The sequence below is a fragment of the Terrapene carolina genome, unplaced genomic scaffold (genome assembly GCF_002925995.2).
Source record: "Terrapene carolina triunguis isolate 2854851 unplaced genomic scaffold, T_m_triunguis-2.0 Scaffold210, whole genome shotgun sequence".
Lineage (NCBI taxonomy): Eukaryota > Metazoa > Chordata > Testudines > Emydidae > Terrapene > Terrapene triunguis.
Window position 1 is genome coordinate 44,474,884 of NW_020664561.1, and position 17,041 is coordinate 44,491,924.

At 37.5% G+C, this 17,041-nt stretch overlaps 1 protein-coding gene across 13 annotated transcripts in view; it reads right to left on the reverse strand.

The window, feature by feature from the left end:
- The window catches only part of LOC113405005 (nexilin-like), a 43,594-nt gene that overhangs the window by 15,293 nt on the left and 11,260 nt on the right, over nt 1–17,041 (reverse strand). For 3 of the 13 annotated variants that reach the window (XM_026655715.1, XM_026655721.2, XM_026655716.1), the window contains exons 2-10: nt 13,076–13,102; nt 10,176–10,261; nt 8,136–8,327; nt 7,839–7,920; nt 7,606–7,754; nt 5,750–5,791; nt 4,046–4,243; nt 3,795–3,968; nt 203–391 (exon numbers count right to left, since the gene is read on the reverse strand). In XM_026655715.1, the coding sequence (XP_026511500.1) occupies nt 203–391; nt 3,795–3,968; nt 4,046–4,243; nt 5,750–5,791; nt 7,606–7,754; nt 7,839–7,920; nt 8,136–8,327; nt 10,176–10,261; nt 13,076–13,102 (1,139 nt within the window). Of the gene's footprint in view, nt 1–202; nt 392–3,794; nt 3,969–4,045; nt 4,244–5,749; nt 5,792–7,605; nt 7,755–7,838; nt 7,921–8,135; nt 8,328–10,175; nt 10,262–12,927; nt 13,025–13,075; nt 13,103–17,041 lie in introns of those variants that run through there. The other 10 variants (XM_026655717.1, XM_026655720.1, XM_026655719.2 and 7 more) reach the window with 7 other exon arrangements.

Below are 17,041 nucleotides of genomic sequence, written 5' to 3' on the forward strand. Positions count from 1 at the left end.
GAGCTTCCGCCCCTGCAAATTTGTCGGCCTAGGCAATAATACGGCGCTGGGTCCATTCTCTGATAACTTGTTGAGTTAATGAAACAGCTGAAATGTATGCTACTGAATAGGTAGATATGATCTAATGCCATATCCAGAAGTGCACCCTACTGGCAGAATTCAGATCTGAAAAATCTCTTAAATGCTAAGCAAAATATCTTACCATACTCTTCCTTGCTTCAGCAAATGCCCTTTTCTCCTCTTCTATGCGTCTTCTGGCTTCTTCTTCTGCTTTCCTCTTTTCTTCCTCTCTCCTCTGTCTTTCCAACTCCTCAAAGCTGAGTTTGAGTTTACCAGGACGGAATTCTTTAATAGAATTTTCATTTTCATTATCTTCTTCCTCTTCGTTTGCCTTTTAAAAAAAAAAAAATGTTTTTACTCTTTTTGGGCCAGTGGGAAGAAAGAAAAGCTCCCTCTAGGAAATGTAAAAACTGCAGTCTATCTCAACGCCCACACACCGAATACTTTAAAGTTTTAGATACTTCGGCACCATCTGGATAACTTTTCGAATTCTCTCTGAGGAGTAGTTTAACGCTACACTCTTATAAATCAAGAACAAAATTACACAAGCAGGGGGTGAACTAAATAGCCAAAGTCATCTTTGATGTATACTCTTAAGGGCTGGATCATTTTGACACACCTAAACAAGCCTCAAAGGGGGTAACAATCCTGAAAATCTGAGTAATAAAACATATCTCTGAATCTTGAATTATGCTGTTAGGTTCCTTTCCAGATATGTGAAATTAATAGACCTTTCATTTGTAGTAGAAAATTTATGTAAATGCATTGGACTGTAGTCTCTTTATTTGCACGTGAAGTGCTTTCCCTCAGTCCTGATTTGTTACAAAATAATATAGTAGCGGACTGTGAATTTGTATAAATAAACTACTACAATATATTAGCATTTTATTTTTGACCCAAATTGACAATGGTGCTTCTGTTCCTCCTTCAGAAAATGAAACACCAATGACGAATGGAAATGAGGTGCTTCGATATCTTCATTGTTGCTCTTCTCCATTAGACACGGTCTGCAAGGAGAAGGCTGGGATTTGCAAACTCCAACTAAGAATGAATATTCCTTCAACTGCTGTATGTCTACGGCGAGAATGAATCCATGAGCTATGATGGCATCGCTGTTCGAGTTTGCTGCAGATTCTAAGCATCATGGCATTGAGCTGTTGCTCACAGAGTTGAGAAAATTATAGGATACCAGCTTTTCAGAATGATTAAATTACTGAATATCTATGGAAAGGGGAAAAATGGAAGGAAATAATTGAATTATTCCCTTTAGAAAACTCTGCAAAGGTACAACCAACAAAGGCAAGTGATTGGGAGGAAAATGGTAATTTATAACCAACTAACGTTGGGTGTGTAGAAAGGGAAACACAATTAAGAGCTTTAAAAAATTTTGCAAATGTCACTTTTATACTAAAACTATGTATTTCAGAATGTGGGTGAAGGGGTGGAAAAAAGTATTGTTTAGGATGAGCACTGTGGCTTTCTAAACGAAGAATACAGTATAGAGAGCTGTGGTGTTCAGGGTTGTTAGTAAGAGGAAAGGCTAAGCACCTGGAAAACAGAGCTGGACCTAAGCTACAGAATTTGGATTCAAGGTCAGATATGGATTTTGACCCCATGCTCACGCTCACAAGTTCGGACGCATTCTGATGCTGGGCTCCAACAATTTGGTTTTGGAAACTTTCAGGGTTTCAATTTTCTGAGCGTCTGTGTTTCCACAATTTTGTGCTGAATTAGGATCTTTAAAAAATGTTATTATAAAAACACCACATCAAGTGCAAGATGGTTACAATCTGCCCAGGAATAGTCTAGTAGAATCAAACTGTTTTTAGTTATCAAGTGTGTGGTTTATTAAATTCCTAGAAATAAAATCTTGCATGGTGCACTGAAATAAAAACCCCACTCACAAGTGCAAATACTGGTGCGTACCTTCTATGTGGGAGAACAATGGCATAAATAGTCATCTGAGTGCACAGAAGTAAAATCTATGTTTAAATATAGAATTTTCTAAAGGTGGTCTCATTTTGTTGCAAATTATTAAGAAAATGTAGCTAAACTATCTAATGTACCTGATGCGAATACTCTAATTAAACAATTGTTATTGCTATAGACCAGAGTACCTAATTTATACAGAGGTCTACTGAATCTTAGATAAACCTAGCTTACAAAAATCTTTAGGGCAAAGGCTACATTAGGGAGACGTATCGGGCGGGAGTTGAGGGGAGAGAGAACAGGGTTGTTGTTTTTTTTCCCTATTCCTGACAATATATTAGGCTAAATCTCTCCAAGGCTTAATCTAGAGTGTAGTATTTAAACCCCCTATAAAGAAAAGGAGTGATCCAACCTTCCCCTCCGCCTCTCTCTCCTACTCCAGAGAGAAATCCTCAGTGATGAATATAAACATGGTAGATAAACAAAAGAGATGAATAAGAAATAGCTCCAGACAGTTGCCATGGAATGCTTTCATGTGTGAAAATACTGGTTATTTCAATGCTCAAAGTATCACTGAAGTTAGACAAAACATAGATAACTCCGAGTTTGTTAAATAATGTTTAGCCATGTGACTGAAAACCACTAGAAGGATGCTGATACCCACGAATGTGGTAAATTCATCTGGAGTAGTTTAAGTTCAATCAATATTTAATTAATTGAAAACTAAGAACTGGAGTCAATTTAAGAACAGACTAAAATCTGTTCATACTTTTATACAATTGCTTCAGTAAAAGATTAAAACATACTGACACATGGAACTGGAGTATCCTATGATGCAGCTACATTTTGTAAGAATGAATATGACTGATGGCATGCTTTTAAGAAAAGGAAGCTTCACTCATACCAGTTGCTTGTTTAAATGACTATGCCAAGACTTAAATGAATCACTATCTAGAACAGTGATTTTCAAAGTTCGGGTCGCGACCCAGTACTGGGTCACAGAATGCAAGGCACTGGGTCGCTTTGCTCAGCACCCAGGAACCCTGGCAGCTGGCCAGTAAAAACTAGTAGTCCCTACCTGTTCTGACACCGCACTGCGCCCCAGAAGTGGCCAGCAGGTCCGACTTGTAGGCAGAGGGCCCTGGAGGTTCTGTGCACTGCCCTCGCACAGAGCACTGGCTCTGTACTCCCATTGGCCGGTTCCCAGCCAATGGGAGCTGGTGGGGGGTGCCTGTGGGCAAGAGTCACACAGAGCTGCTTGTGTGCCTCCACCTAGGAGCCGGACCTTCTGGACGCTTCCGGGGCACAACACGGTTCGCAGTGCCAGGATAAGCAGGAAGCCTGCCTCTGCACCCCGGCTGCGCCGCTGACCAGGAGCCACAGGATGTAAGCCCGCACCCCTGCACCAGCCCTGAGCCCCCTCCCACACCCTGAATCCCTCATTCCTGGCCCCACTCCACAGCCCTCATCCCCGCATCCCAACCCTCTGCCCCAGCCTTGAGCCCCCCCCCCACACCCCATCCGTTTGGTCATGGGCATCAACAACTTTCTTCAACCGGGTCACCAGAAAAAAAGTTTGAAAACTACTGATCTAGAACTGTATCTAGGGCAGAAAGTATTTTTGAAACTGATAATGCTGTCAGCTCTCAATCTCAACTGTTAAAAATTGAGAATCATCATGAGGTTAACAGTTTGAAACAATTCAGATGTAAAAAAAAAAAAACCCTCAGATACATGAAGGAATGTAGTGTATTTTCTACACAAATAAGCATCGATAACTGGAAATGAATAATGCATCAATTTACCATTTGTTGTCTAGCTTCTTCAAAGGCACGTTTTTCCTCTTCCAAACGTTGTCTTGCCTCCTCCTCTCCTTGCCTTCTTTGATTTTCTTGTCTTTGTCTTTCCAGTTCTTCAAATGTTAATTTCAGTTTCCCAGGAGAAAGAGGTTCATTTGTTTCACTGCTTTCATCTTCATCCTAGATAACAAAAATGAAAGTTAAATACAGTTTAAATATCAAACCTGTTTCCCAAGTATTTCTCATGATTTGTTTACCATGACAAATGAAAGACACTTGGCTTCCTTGAGGGATTGTTTTTGTTCCTCATATCTTATCCTCTTTTCTTCTTCTTGCTTTCTTTTTTCTTCTTGTTCTCTCTCATTTCCTGGGTCTTCAAATTTTATTTTAATCTTTCCAGGTGTTTTGTTAGGTTTGACAGGCACTACTGTCACCAGCAGCGAATCATCACCTTCCTGTTGTTAATAATAAATTTGTTTCCATAAATATTGACTTTTTGGAGTAGTCTTTCCACATGCAGCTGCCACTGTTACCTGTGCTTCTCAAAACTGCCAACATAGTTCTACTGAGACCAAAAGTAGGGACCAGAGCAAAACTCATTTTCCAGTGCTACTGACAGCCATTAGTTTTCTTCTGACAACAGAAGAGCATCAAGAGAATTTTATTTTGAATTGAAATGCGACTGGTAGCAAGCGTTCATAGAACTCGTACAGTATCTTCATTGACAGTTGAACTTATCTACAGTATTCATGGCTGATTGGAAAAAAGCTGCTGAAATTTTGCAGATATAATAGTAAATGCACCTAAGTTTTAAGGTGCTATACTCCATTTGGAAACAAGTTAATAAGGAATTTGCTTCCACACTCTCTTCCTCCAGAAACTGTGGTTTAAAAAATAGCATGTGAAGTAACTGCCAGTCCCTTCAGTCTTACTTGGGCAGAAGTCTGTGATCTATTATATCTATTTGCATGTTCAATCTCCATGATATCTAGGACTGAGTCCTTAGTAATTTTTTTAAGTGACAAGTTGTGCAGCATTTCAAAATGTCTGATTAGAGCAACACTGACAACTCAAACATTTACAGACTTCTTTTGTATATAAAATCTATTGCTGTCTCAAGTGGATTTGAGCTATTGTCCAATACAAATTCATGTGCAAAAATATCTTCTATGATGTGGATTTACACAAAATATCACCGTTAAAGAGAGACTGTCTAGTAATTTAGACCCAAAATTTAGATTTTATTTAAAAAAAAAAAAATTCAGTAGAAGTGTGATTACACTTTGTTTTGACAACTTAGTGAAAAATGGGTTTTTGGTGTATAGCTTTTTTAAAAATTAAACATCCGCTTACAATGCTGGAACCTCATAGACAACAACATTGTGCTAGCATATTGAAACCAGTGTGTTAAACTGACCAAACAAACCAGTTTAGCTACACTTTCCAAGCTGAAGTGCAATACGTAAATCAAAACATTGTTAAAGTGATTATAAACATTCTCTCTTTTAAACGAATCTAAAAATCTTGACTGTACTGTAACATTAAAAAAAAGCTTGACACTTTCCCTGTTTAATTTCAAGATTAAAAAAGGCAAAGAGCTTTTAAGGTTAGATTTTTCAAAGCCACTAGTGCATTTAGAGGCCCATGTCCTGTGAGCATCAGAATCCTTTACATGGCTTTGAAAATGTAAGCCTGAGTTATTTTTTTTTATTCTGACTTTAATGGTTGGTAAGTCATTCACCTTTAAACTTGTTTTAAAGCTAGAATAAATTGGCCTCATAGATAGATAGCCACAAGATATATTGCCAAGACATTTTCTCAGGCTTTTTTAGCCTTGTTACAGAATTTCAGTGAAAAATTAAGTGTATTGTTTTTTTACCCAACCCCTATTAAAATAATAAAGCAGTGAATAAAAAATTAGGTGAATGTTTCTTTGAGAGAAAAAAAAAAAGTCCAATTACCTCTGATGCTGATTCAGTTCCTGTATTGTTTATGTCATCAATCTATTAAATGAGAATTTCACATAATTATGTTACTTTTGTTCTTTGCCTTAGATTTTCAAATATAAAATGGAAAATTAACTCAGTGATTGCTTGTATGTTGCATTTAAGTTTATGTATCTTCGGGGTGGGAGGGAATAGAGCAGGGGTCAGCAACCTTTCAGAAGTGGTGTGCCGAGTCTTCATTTATTCACTCTAATTTAAGGTTTTGCGTGCCAGTAATACATTTTAACGTTTTTAGAAGGTCTCTTTCTATAAATCTATAATATATAACTAAACTATTGTTGTATGTAAAGTAAATAAGGTTTTTAAAATGTTTAAGACATTTCATTTACAATTAAATTAAAATGCAGAGCCTCCCAGACCGGTGGCCAGGACCTGGGCAGTGTGAGTGCCACTGAATATCAGCTCGCGTGCAGCCTTTGGCACGTGTGCCATAGGTTGCCTACCCCTGGAATAGAGGGATACCATTCTGAATACTTTTTGATAGCTATATGAGTTTAACCTGACATTAAATTTTAATGCCTAGGTTATATGTCATGTTTTAACCTACAACAGTATTAATGTTGGAACAGTTCTTGAGGCTTACTAGATAAAGGCTTACGTTACTAGCTATGTAATCCTGGAAACAGAATTGAAACCCTGGGTATAGCATAATAATCTTATTTAGCGTCTTAGTGATAAACTAGTAAATACAGTGTAGATAAAGATTTGTTTCCACATGCATTCCATAATTGTGCAAGAGAAGCTAAAGAAAATCTGTCATCTAATTTCATATCAGTGACCTTGTCCTTCCCTTGAGACTGAGCCTAGGGAGAAAGCCCCCTTTCCTATATTCATATTCTTGACGTTAGCTTCTATATATTTGTACTGTCTGAAATTAGTATAACTTCCTTCCAGAGTACAAATGTACATACTGTACTCCTACCTTTCAAAGTAAATAAACTCTAGAACAGGTACTGAAAGAGATTGAGCTAAACTTTCAGCAGAATGCTCACAACTTAGTAATATTACTCCCAGTAGGACACGAGCAGCTAAAACTTTGTTGGACATTTATGCTTAATAAGAGTTCTCTTTCCTCTTCTGTGTGGAGGAAAAAGATTTAGTGCTAATATTTTTGGTTAAGCAAACCATTTGTTCATGGTCCTGGACTATGAAATTTAGACTCTTACTCGCACAGGTAATTGCTTCCGTGAAAGAACTACAGAATGAGGGGACACACTCCAATTCAGAGTTCAAAAAGATAAAATTAGGCTTGTAGGCATTGGCAAGAATTGAAGCTACTCATTTATATATCTAACAGAAGTGATCTGTACAGTGACAAAAGAATAAAATACTGATTGAAACATCACTTTTAAGTAGTCTTTAGTGGACAATTTGTCTACAACTGTGCTTCTTACAAACACCTATTTTCAGTAATAAACTTGAGCATAAATCAGCATCTCTTGTCTAAAATGTGTGTATGTAACAACAAATGTTTTAAAATTTACTTAGTCAACTTAACCTTGAATCACTTCCAATCATATGATACCAAAATCTGTGTTTGGTTCATTCCCTCTCCCACTTTCTGTTCATCTTTTTCATCAGTGCTTGGTTTCAGCTATAACTCAAGCTCAGTGTTCGACAACAGTGATAACCCTCCACCCACCCTAAAAACTCCTCCACCACACTCATTACCTCCCCCCTAGACTACAGTCCATTCACCAACTTTCAAGAAACTAAGACCAAATCCTCCTGCTGAACTCTTAGTCAGCATTTTTTTGTATGATTTTTTCCTATTTGATATGTACTTAATATTCAGAACAAGATAAATATACCTCCTGGGCTTTTTTTGCCAGTTCTCGCTGAATTTTCTTTTTCTCAATCATATCTTGTTCAATTCTGCGCTTTCTTTCCTCCTCCATTCTTTTTCTTTCTTCTTCTTGTCTCTGCTTCTCCATTTCTGCAAACTTGCCTTTAACAGTTCCTATGAATGTGCAATACAAAACTCAATAATTTGATCTAATCTTCAACTGTCAAATTACATGGACTTTTAAACTGTCTCTCTTACCTGTCAGCTTTGGAACATATGCTTTTTCTATTTTAGAAGACTTTGTTTCTTCTTCTTCATCAGAAGCAAGCAGTTCTTTCATCTAGTTGATTAAAAAGAGAAACTAGAATTGAACTGTCTTTAAGCATTAGAAGACAAAATTTCAATATTATCATATAAAGGGTTCAGAAATAGTTTATCTACTAGATGTTGAGTCCACTTATTTGAATTACAATGAAAAGTTCCAAAAATATTTTTAATTCTTATGATCAAGTGAATATTAAAGAAAATAAGAAAAATATTTGCAAAGAAAATAACCTCCTGCTTTCTCCTGTTCCATTCTCTCTCTCTAACATACTGTTCTTTTCTTCTTTGCTTTTCATCTCTAGATCTCCTTTGATTTCTTTCTTCCCTTGCTTTCTGCATAGCTTCAAATTTATCCTTTACATCACCCTTGTGAAGTTTGGGCACATAGGATTTTTGGACAGGTTTAGATGAAGAAAGCAGAATCTTTGTGAAGATGAAGAAGAAGTAAAGATAAGGAAAAGAAAGTTGAAACAGATGGAGAGAAATTGTATGATAGACTGGCTTAGACAGAATGAGATTTATTAAAACAAAATACATATGTGATCATGATTTTTGTGCCACTGGCTACTGTCTGCCAAGCATCTTAGCTATACTTTACCATTTTTTAAAGTAATGAAGGAATAAACTGAGTTTTGTTGGACTTTAGCTGTATGAATCCCACTGATTTTAATGGAGGACTACGTAGTTAAACCCTGAATTTTGAGAATGTACTCTTATAACATATATGAAATTTTAAAAAGATATATACATCTCTATATTGTTGCATTATACTCACACTGAAAACAGAAATATATACTTGATTCTGCCTCTAGAAGCAAGACTGGGATTTAGATTTCAGGTATGTACAAAGACATGGGTATTAGCATCACAGTGTCTAATATATCTTTGGTTTCTTATGTACCAGATGTTTTACACCATACACTGTTGAATCTTTACACATGGTGGCATTTTAAAAGAAAAAAAATATAATTCTTCCATTCAAAAACTAATTCCTTATATATTGGGGTTGACCCAGCAATCCAGTGGCTACACATGACAGCTGAGGAGCCAAGCTCCCTGGGCCAACAGAGATCTATTGTATATATGGCTGAAGAATTTTTCTTGGGTGTTTCTATGCTAACACTTTCCTCATCTGTATGCTTCTGCTGGCTCCAGTTAGTACATTATACCCACATCTTACAAGTATTTGAGTGTTCTGTCTCCTTTTACACTTTAGTGCCAACAGAGTATGGTTGAATCAGCTGAAAAACTGACTGAAAACATTGTTTCATATTTTATATGCTTCCTATTTGAGTACATCACACACTGTTAGTTATACTTGTTTTAACTCCCATCACTAAGTTATCTAGCTAAGATGCTAAAACAGATCTTTTGAGTAACTTAATCCCAACATTTTCTAAAGATATTAAAATATTTTAATCTTCATCTTGAATCATGAATGGTGTAGGAAAGTGAATAAGGAAGTGTTATATACTCCTTCACATAACACATGAACCAAGGATCATCCAATTAATAGGCATCAGGTTTAAAAAAAGCATAAGGAAGTACTTCTTCACACAACGCAGCATCAACCTTTAGAACTCACTGCCATTGGATGTTGTGAAGGCCAGAAATATAACTGGGTTCAAAAAAGAATTGGATAAGTTCATGGAGGATAGGTCCATCAATGGCTATTAGCCAAGATAGTCAGGGATACAACCCCATGCTCCAGGTGTCCCTAAACCTTTGACTGTTAGAACCTGGGACAAGATGACAGGAGATGGATCACTCAATAAATCTCCCTGTTCTGTTCACTCCCTCTGAAGCATATGACAGTAGCCACCGTCGGAACACCAGATACTGGGATAGATGGAGCATTGGCCATTCTGGGTCAGACCATTCTTATGTTCTCTTCCTCTTTCCCCTTTTTTTTCTGTCCTCTGAATTTTCAACGATGTTATGTTTCCTATTTTGTGATTCTCACTTCAGACATCCACTTCCAGCCTTTCAACAAAAGCTAATATTTAATGCATTCTAGTTTTTCTATAATAGCAAGAACCCCTTTAACACATTCCAGCAAATATAATAACCTTACATTCCTTAATCAAACTGTTCTTTTCAAGGGCTTCTCTGTTGCCTTAAGACACAGGGTACATTCCCATTCTTTTCCTAGAACTTATGCTCTTACCCATTTGCTGCTTAGCAGTCAGAAATAAAGCATCAATTTTGTCTTTTGGCAACATCACTTGTAAGTTACTACAGAACTTTGATTCTTTTAAACTTGATACATACCTCAGTCTTCTGTACAATGTCATTCATGGTTTGTTGTTCTGTGATCTGGCACCTGACCCGTTTGATATCTGGGTTTCTATTTTTACCTGTAAGAAATTGCTGCAGATTTATTACCAGCTTAGGAAGACTCACTCTTTAGTTGAAATTTTTACTATCTTTGTAGAAAAAAAGTTAGTCCACATTTAAGCTTGGTGCACCACAACTTAATTTGGTCCTCCTGCGTGAAGATATATGAACATGTACTGAGCATGCAATGGTACTGAAATGCAGTGGCTAAAATTCACTATTTGAACTTCATCTGTTACGGATTCACCTACATAAATTATCATGATTTTAGCTTATATGTGATAGCCCTAACAATTATTAATACAAATAAACTGTCAATTAATTACAGTTAATTGACACAATTAACTCAAAAAAAATTAATCGTGATTGATCGCAGTTTTAATTGCAGTGTTAAACATTAGAATACCAATTGAAATTTATTAAATATTTTGGTTGTTTTTCTACATTTTCATATATATTGTATTCTGTGTTGTAATGGAAATCAAACTAAATTATTTTTTATTAAATATTTTCACTGTAAAAATTATAAACAAAATAAATAGTATTTTTCAATTTACCTCATACAAGTACTGTAGTGCAATCTTTGTCGTGAAAGTGTCTTACAAATGTAGAATTTTTTTTCTTACATAACTGCACTCAAAAACAATGTAAAACTTCAGAGCCTACAGGTCCACTTAGTCCTACTTCTTGTTCAGCCTATCATTAAGACAAACAAGTTTGTTTACACTTACAGGAGATAATTCTTCACTCTTCTTATTTACAATGTCACCAGAAAGTGAGAACAGGCATTTGCATGGCACTTTTGTAGCTGGCATTGCAAGGTATTTACGTGTCAGATATGCTAAACACTCATATGCCCCATCATGCTTCGGCCACCATTCCAGAGGACATGCTTCCATGCTAATGACGCTTGCTAAAAAAATGCGTTATTAAATTTGTGATTGAACTCCTAGGGGGGAGAATTGTATGTCCCCTGCTCTGTTTTACCAGCATTCTGCCATATATTTCATGTTACAGCAGTCTCGGATGATGAATCAGCACATGTTCATTTTAAGAACACTTTCACTGCAGATTTGAATTAACACAAAGAAGGTACCATTGTGAGATTTCTAAAGATAGCTACAGCACTCAACCCAAGGTTTAAGAATCTGAAGTGCTGTCCAAAATCTGAGAGGTATGAGGTGTGGAGCATGCTCCCAGAAGTCTTAAAAGAGCAACACTCTGATGCGGAATTGTTATTGAGCAGAACCCATCATCAGCATGGACGCGTGTCCCCTGGAATGGCGGTTGAAGAATGAAGGGACATATGAATCTTTAGCGCATCTGGCATGTAAATATCTTGTGACGCAGGCTACAACAGTGCCATGAGAACGCCTGTTCTCACTTTCAGGTGACACTGTAAACAAGACGCGTGCAGCATTATCTCCTGCAAATGTAAACAAACTTGTTTGAGCGATTGGCTGAACAAGAAGTAGGACTGAGTGGACTTGCAGGCTCTAAAATTTTACATTGTTTTATTTTTGAATGCAGTTTTGTTTTTTACATAATTCTACATTTGTAAGTTCAACGTTCATGATAAAGAGATTGCACTACAGTACTTGTATTAGGTGAATTGAAAAATACTATTTTTTGTTTTTTCACCGTGCAAATATTTGTAATAAAAAATAAATACAAAGTGAGCACTGTACACTTTGTATTCTGTGTTGTAATTGAAATTAAATATTTTTGGATGTTTTCTACATTTTTAAATATATTAATAAATGGTATTCAATTATTGTTCAATCGTGCAGTTAATTTGTTTAATCACTTGACAACCCTAATAATTGTATTTATTATTATCACTAATGGGACAGAAGGATGGTTCAGTGGTTAGGGTGCTAGCCTGGGTCTCGAGACACCCAGGTTTAATTCCCTGCTCTGGCATAGATTTCCTGTTTGACGCTGGGCAAGTCACTTCAGCCTAGATCTTTCAAAGGTACCTAGGTGGCAAACTACTACTGATTTCAATGGAAGTTGGGTGCTTAAGTAACTTTGAGGATCTGGGCCTCAGTCTGTTTGAGTCTCAGTTCCACATCTGTAAAAGGGGAACATTAGTACCTCCCTGTCTCCCGGGGCTGTTGTGAAGATAAAGACAGTGAGGTGCTCAGATAGTACAGTGATGAGGGTGGGACATAGTACTTAGGAAGACAGAGTGCTGTACCAGGTAACTGAGTGTGAGCTAAGACCTCTAACACACTTTAAAGATGACAGCATTTCATATTTTAAAACAAGCTATATTCATAAGTTACTCCATTCAAATTGTGAATTAGCTAAGTGAACAAAATGAAAAATAGATAATACATTACAAAATGTGCTTAACCTCCCTTATTCTGACAATTTAATTATCATTGGTTGCATACAGGTAAATAGTGTATATTATGAAAATAATGAGGTTTCTGAAGTGAAACACGCAGGGGCCAGGACCAAGACTTGCCAAGTTAACAACCTTCATCTGTAGAATTCGCTACCCCTGGAGATCAGTACAGTCCTTGACCTAGACACCTCCAGAACGGATAGCAGATCAGTTTTTCACACAATCTTTCCGCAATGACAATCAAACAGTCCGAATGGTTATTTCTGGAATAGTCAGTGAGGCTTAGGAACACACACAAATGAAAGGAGTACAGTGATGTTATGTGGAAGGTACCTAACTTCTATGGCAGGAGCATTGAAGAAGTATAGATAGTATTTGGAGGAAAGATTGTCTCCGTGTCCTTTCAATTACTGATTTCTCTTCAGATACAGCCAACTGTAGTAATGGTTTCAGGGACATGAACAAGTACTCATTAAGCTACCTTTATTCCGCAGAGCACACTGCACATCTGTTTGATAATGAAGAAAAGTACTTATCAATCAATCTGACATTGGATAAGTCAATGACCTAGATATAAAAGACTATATCCCCCCACCATGCTAACAAATTGTAGCATTTTTATATAGCGTGCACATAACTGTGACCTGTAATTGCTGACCACAGCAATTGTACTTGTCAACGTGAGAAAAAAACACACAAAGAGACAGATTTGTTCCATTGTGGCTCTTCAGTGAGAGTTTTTTTTTCCCTTTGCAACAGACCATATATGAAGCTTTGGTGTTGAAATGCAAACTGACATCTGTGCACTCTTTACTAGTATGAAAAGCCACACTAGTTAACGTAAGCAGAGATAAAAACCTCAGGAGCAAGCAAAACAATCTAATGCTAAAGATAGTGTAAGTGCAATGCCAGTAAAAGGCATGACCAAAAATGGTGGTGTTCCCTAATCTAGAGGTCAAACCAAGTAGTTTATGAATGAGCTAACTGTGATTACATGTGGTAGAATAAAGGTTAAAAGTCAATAAGCCTTGCTCAGTTTTATTCAAACCCACATCAAGCATCTCAACTGGTGTTTTACCATTAAGTGCTCCTATCTATAATTGTGTTGTCACATTCTGTAAAACTACTGTGTGTGTGTGCCAACTGTGATTTGTTCATGCTTGGCTGTTTCTGAGGACTACCGTCCATACATATTCATTTTCTGAATCAGTGACCTCATCTACAGAGTTTTCAAATAATACTACCTTTGCAGCAAAAACTTAAAGATATCTCTAGGAATGTGTTAGCACAGTTTTAAAACTTTGTATGTGGGACCAAATAGGTTGTTGAGGCTATAACCAGAAGTAAGGAATTCACAAGAAAAAACTTTATTTCCTGAAGCAGCATTAGGTCTTATGGGTAGCATCTGTGAAAATTAAGTTTATTTGATTAAAGCTACATAATACTCATCATTGCATAGTACAGTTTGATTTTTTCATTACACATTAGCTGTTTTCTTAAACCATGCTTTTCAATGTAATGACTTATAAAATAAGGCCTCAGTCCTGCAATGAATTCCACGTGAGCACAGGGGTCTGCCTATGCTTAGCTCATTGCTGGATTGGGGCCGAAGCCTCTCTTCATGAAACTGCTATAATTTGTTATATAATTTTTTTAAATGCTATTCTATATTTTAGCTTTTTAACTTAAAATCATTAATGGAAATAGTTTTATAAATGTAAATATTCCTCTGCAGTATTTGTAAGCAACAAAACACTGCAATGCTATTAAAAACAAGCAGAATGTCAACCTGGCTAGTCTATTTTCATTGCCCGAAATGACTGAAATGCAAGAAGCAGAACAATTCCTACAACAATCTAGACTTCAGTGTTTAAAGTTTTTTTTAATAATGAAGATGGTGTTAGGAACACAGGCACTTGAATCTGTTTTTTAAAACAGGTGGTTTCAGCTGCCCAGTGTCCCTTCTCAGCTCTTGATGATGATGGATATAAATATATTTTACAGTGATCGATACTTTAAAATCTATGGAAATAAGACTTTTAGTTAACGAAGGTCTACTAAAGCAGGCTGTAAGCTCCCTACTCATCTCTTTACTCATGAATAAATTATTTTAATAATGAATGTGGATCTTTATGGCTTCCTAAAGTAGTAACCACTAGTTTTCGATATGAAGCATTTAAAAAAGTTATCCTGGAACCTTAAATGCCTACGGATGCTACTATATCTTAGAGAGACTAATATGGAATTCTGATATGCTAACGGATGGTCTTGTAGACCACAGTAGTTACAACAGCAAGAAACAACAGTGTGAGAGAGTAATTAGGCACTTGATTCTGCTGTGGTTTATAAAAAACAAAAAAAACTTTCCACCAACTTCAGTTCATTAGGAGTGTTGGATACATATCCTCTGACAGGATCAGGACCTCTAACGAACCCAAATGTAACCAATCTTAAACCAAGTATTTTTTAATCAGCCTTCCGAAATGAAAGTTGATACATTAATAATACCAAATACCCTACTCATGGACTGATAAAAGGCAGGCGCATGAGTTTGTTAGAGTTATTTGAACTGTTGAATAAAAACAAAAAAAGTACTCAAATCAGCTGCCTGTCTGTAAGTTGGTGATAGCACGTTCTAATTCTGTTGTGTCTAGAAATGCTCTAGATGCTTCTTGCAAACATTTTTGTGGTATCTGGATTGTCAGTTTACCCTTTGAGCATTTGTTTTAGGGTATATCTCATGCTGTTTTCTTAGTGTCCTCAAGTGGCAACCCTGTTGTGATAAGCATGGCCTATTCTGTTTGGTTAAAGCCAAGATCCACCTGGGAAAGTCAGGAAAAGAAACATCACACCCCTGCCCCCCAACCTTGTTTCTGATTTGGCAGCCTTGGAACTAGCACATTCATGTGTTATGTTTAAAATATAAATAAATACAGCTAAATCAGTTTTACCACATGCATTTAACAGAAACGTAAAACAATCATTAAGAACATTCAAAAATTGACACAACTATTCAACTTTTGTTCTCCTTTGCCCTACAAAATCTTTGGAAATCAGATGGACCTTTCAGTGTACCCTGAATGTCACCAAAACTAGGCTCTGGAGGAAGAGGGTTCCAAAGATGACCTTGCACAGGGCACTAATTTTCTGTCAGCTGACATATGCCCAACCGCCTTAATACATGTAACTGGTTATATACTCTATATGTGACTTCCCCTCAAAATACTCTGGAAAATGCAGCTAGTAGAGAATGCAACTGCTTACTATGTAGATTTCGGCATAGGTAGCACATTACATTTATGTACCACCCTCAGCTCCATTTAAGGTTTTTGAATATTTAAAAATGCTTTTAATTTTGGGCCTTGTAGATGTTCAAGACTATTTTGTGAGAGTCTAGGGAAGCTACCATTAGCTGAACACCTCAATTTTACATTGACAAAGCATGGCTGACTACAGTGAGGTCCATATTCAGAAAGAAAACATGTTGGAAAAACACTGTTGGCAACTACTACTACTTGACCATCCAGATGCAGATCCAACAAGACTCCATGTTGTGAGCCTGAAAAATGGCAGGCATATTTCTGTAAGTGGGAACACTGATATGAGTACCTTTTAGGGTTGCCACCTTTCTAATTCCTGGTAATCGGACCCCGAGGCCTCACCCCCTAACCCGCCTCTGCTCCTCTTTCCCTGAGGCCCCACCCCCTTCACTCGCTGGATTGTCTCAGGGACCTGGTCTGTGAAGGGAGTGTAAAGTGCCCTTGAAGTAGTATGTGTCCTTGAAGTAGTAGTAGTAGTAAACTGGGCACCTGACAACCCTAAATGGCACCCAGACATAGAAGTAAAAAACTGGACTGTCCAGGTAAAAACCAGATGGGTAGCAACTCTAGTGCCATTTCTTCCAGTTGCTTCCCCATTCTGTAAGTATCACTTTACCCTTAATCTAAATTTCACACACAGCTAGATGGCTCTAATCCAATTACTGCAATTACTTTTTGATGCTGGGTAAATCATTATACTCCACCATCTATGTCAGAAGATATGAAGATATAGAGCAGTACATCTGTTGCATGCTAAATACATTTCAGCCCACAGTTGCACTCCTAATAACATCCTATATACCTTGAACAGAAACAGTGACAAAACTGAATACTGTTTGATGCCTGAGAGAGCATCTGTCTGATACTACCTTCTAGGATCTTTCAGAAAGGAAGGAACAGAGCTACTTCTTCACCCTTTCCAAGTGGGGCAGATCAAAGCCAGGGCCAGTGCAAGGAAGTTTCGCGCCCTAGGCGAAACTTCCACCTTGCGCCCCCCGCCCCCAAGCCCTGCGGCAGCCCTCCCCCCACCCACGGCAGATCTCCCCCCCCCCCCTCGGGCGCCCCGCCCCCCCCCCCCGCAGCAGCTCCCACCCCCCGGGAGCCGTGCGGCAGCTCCCCACCCCAGC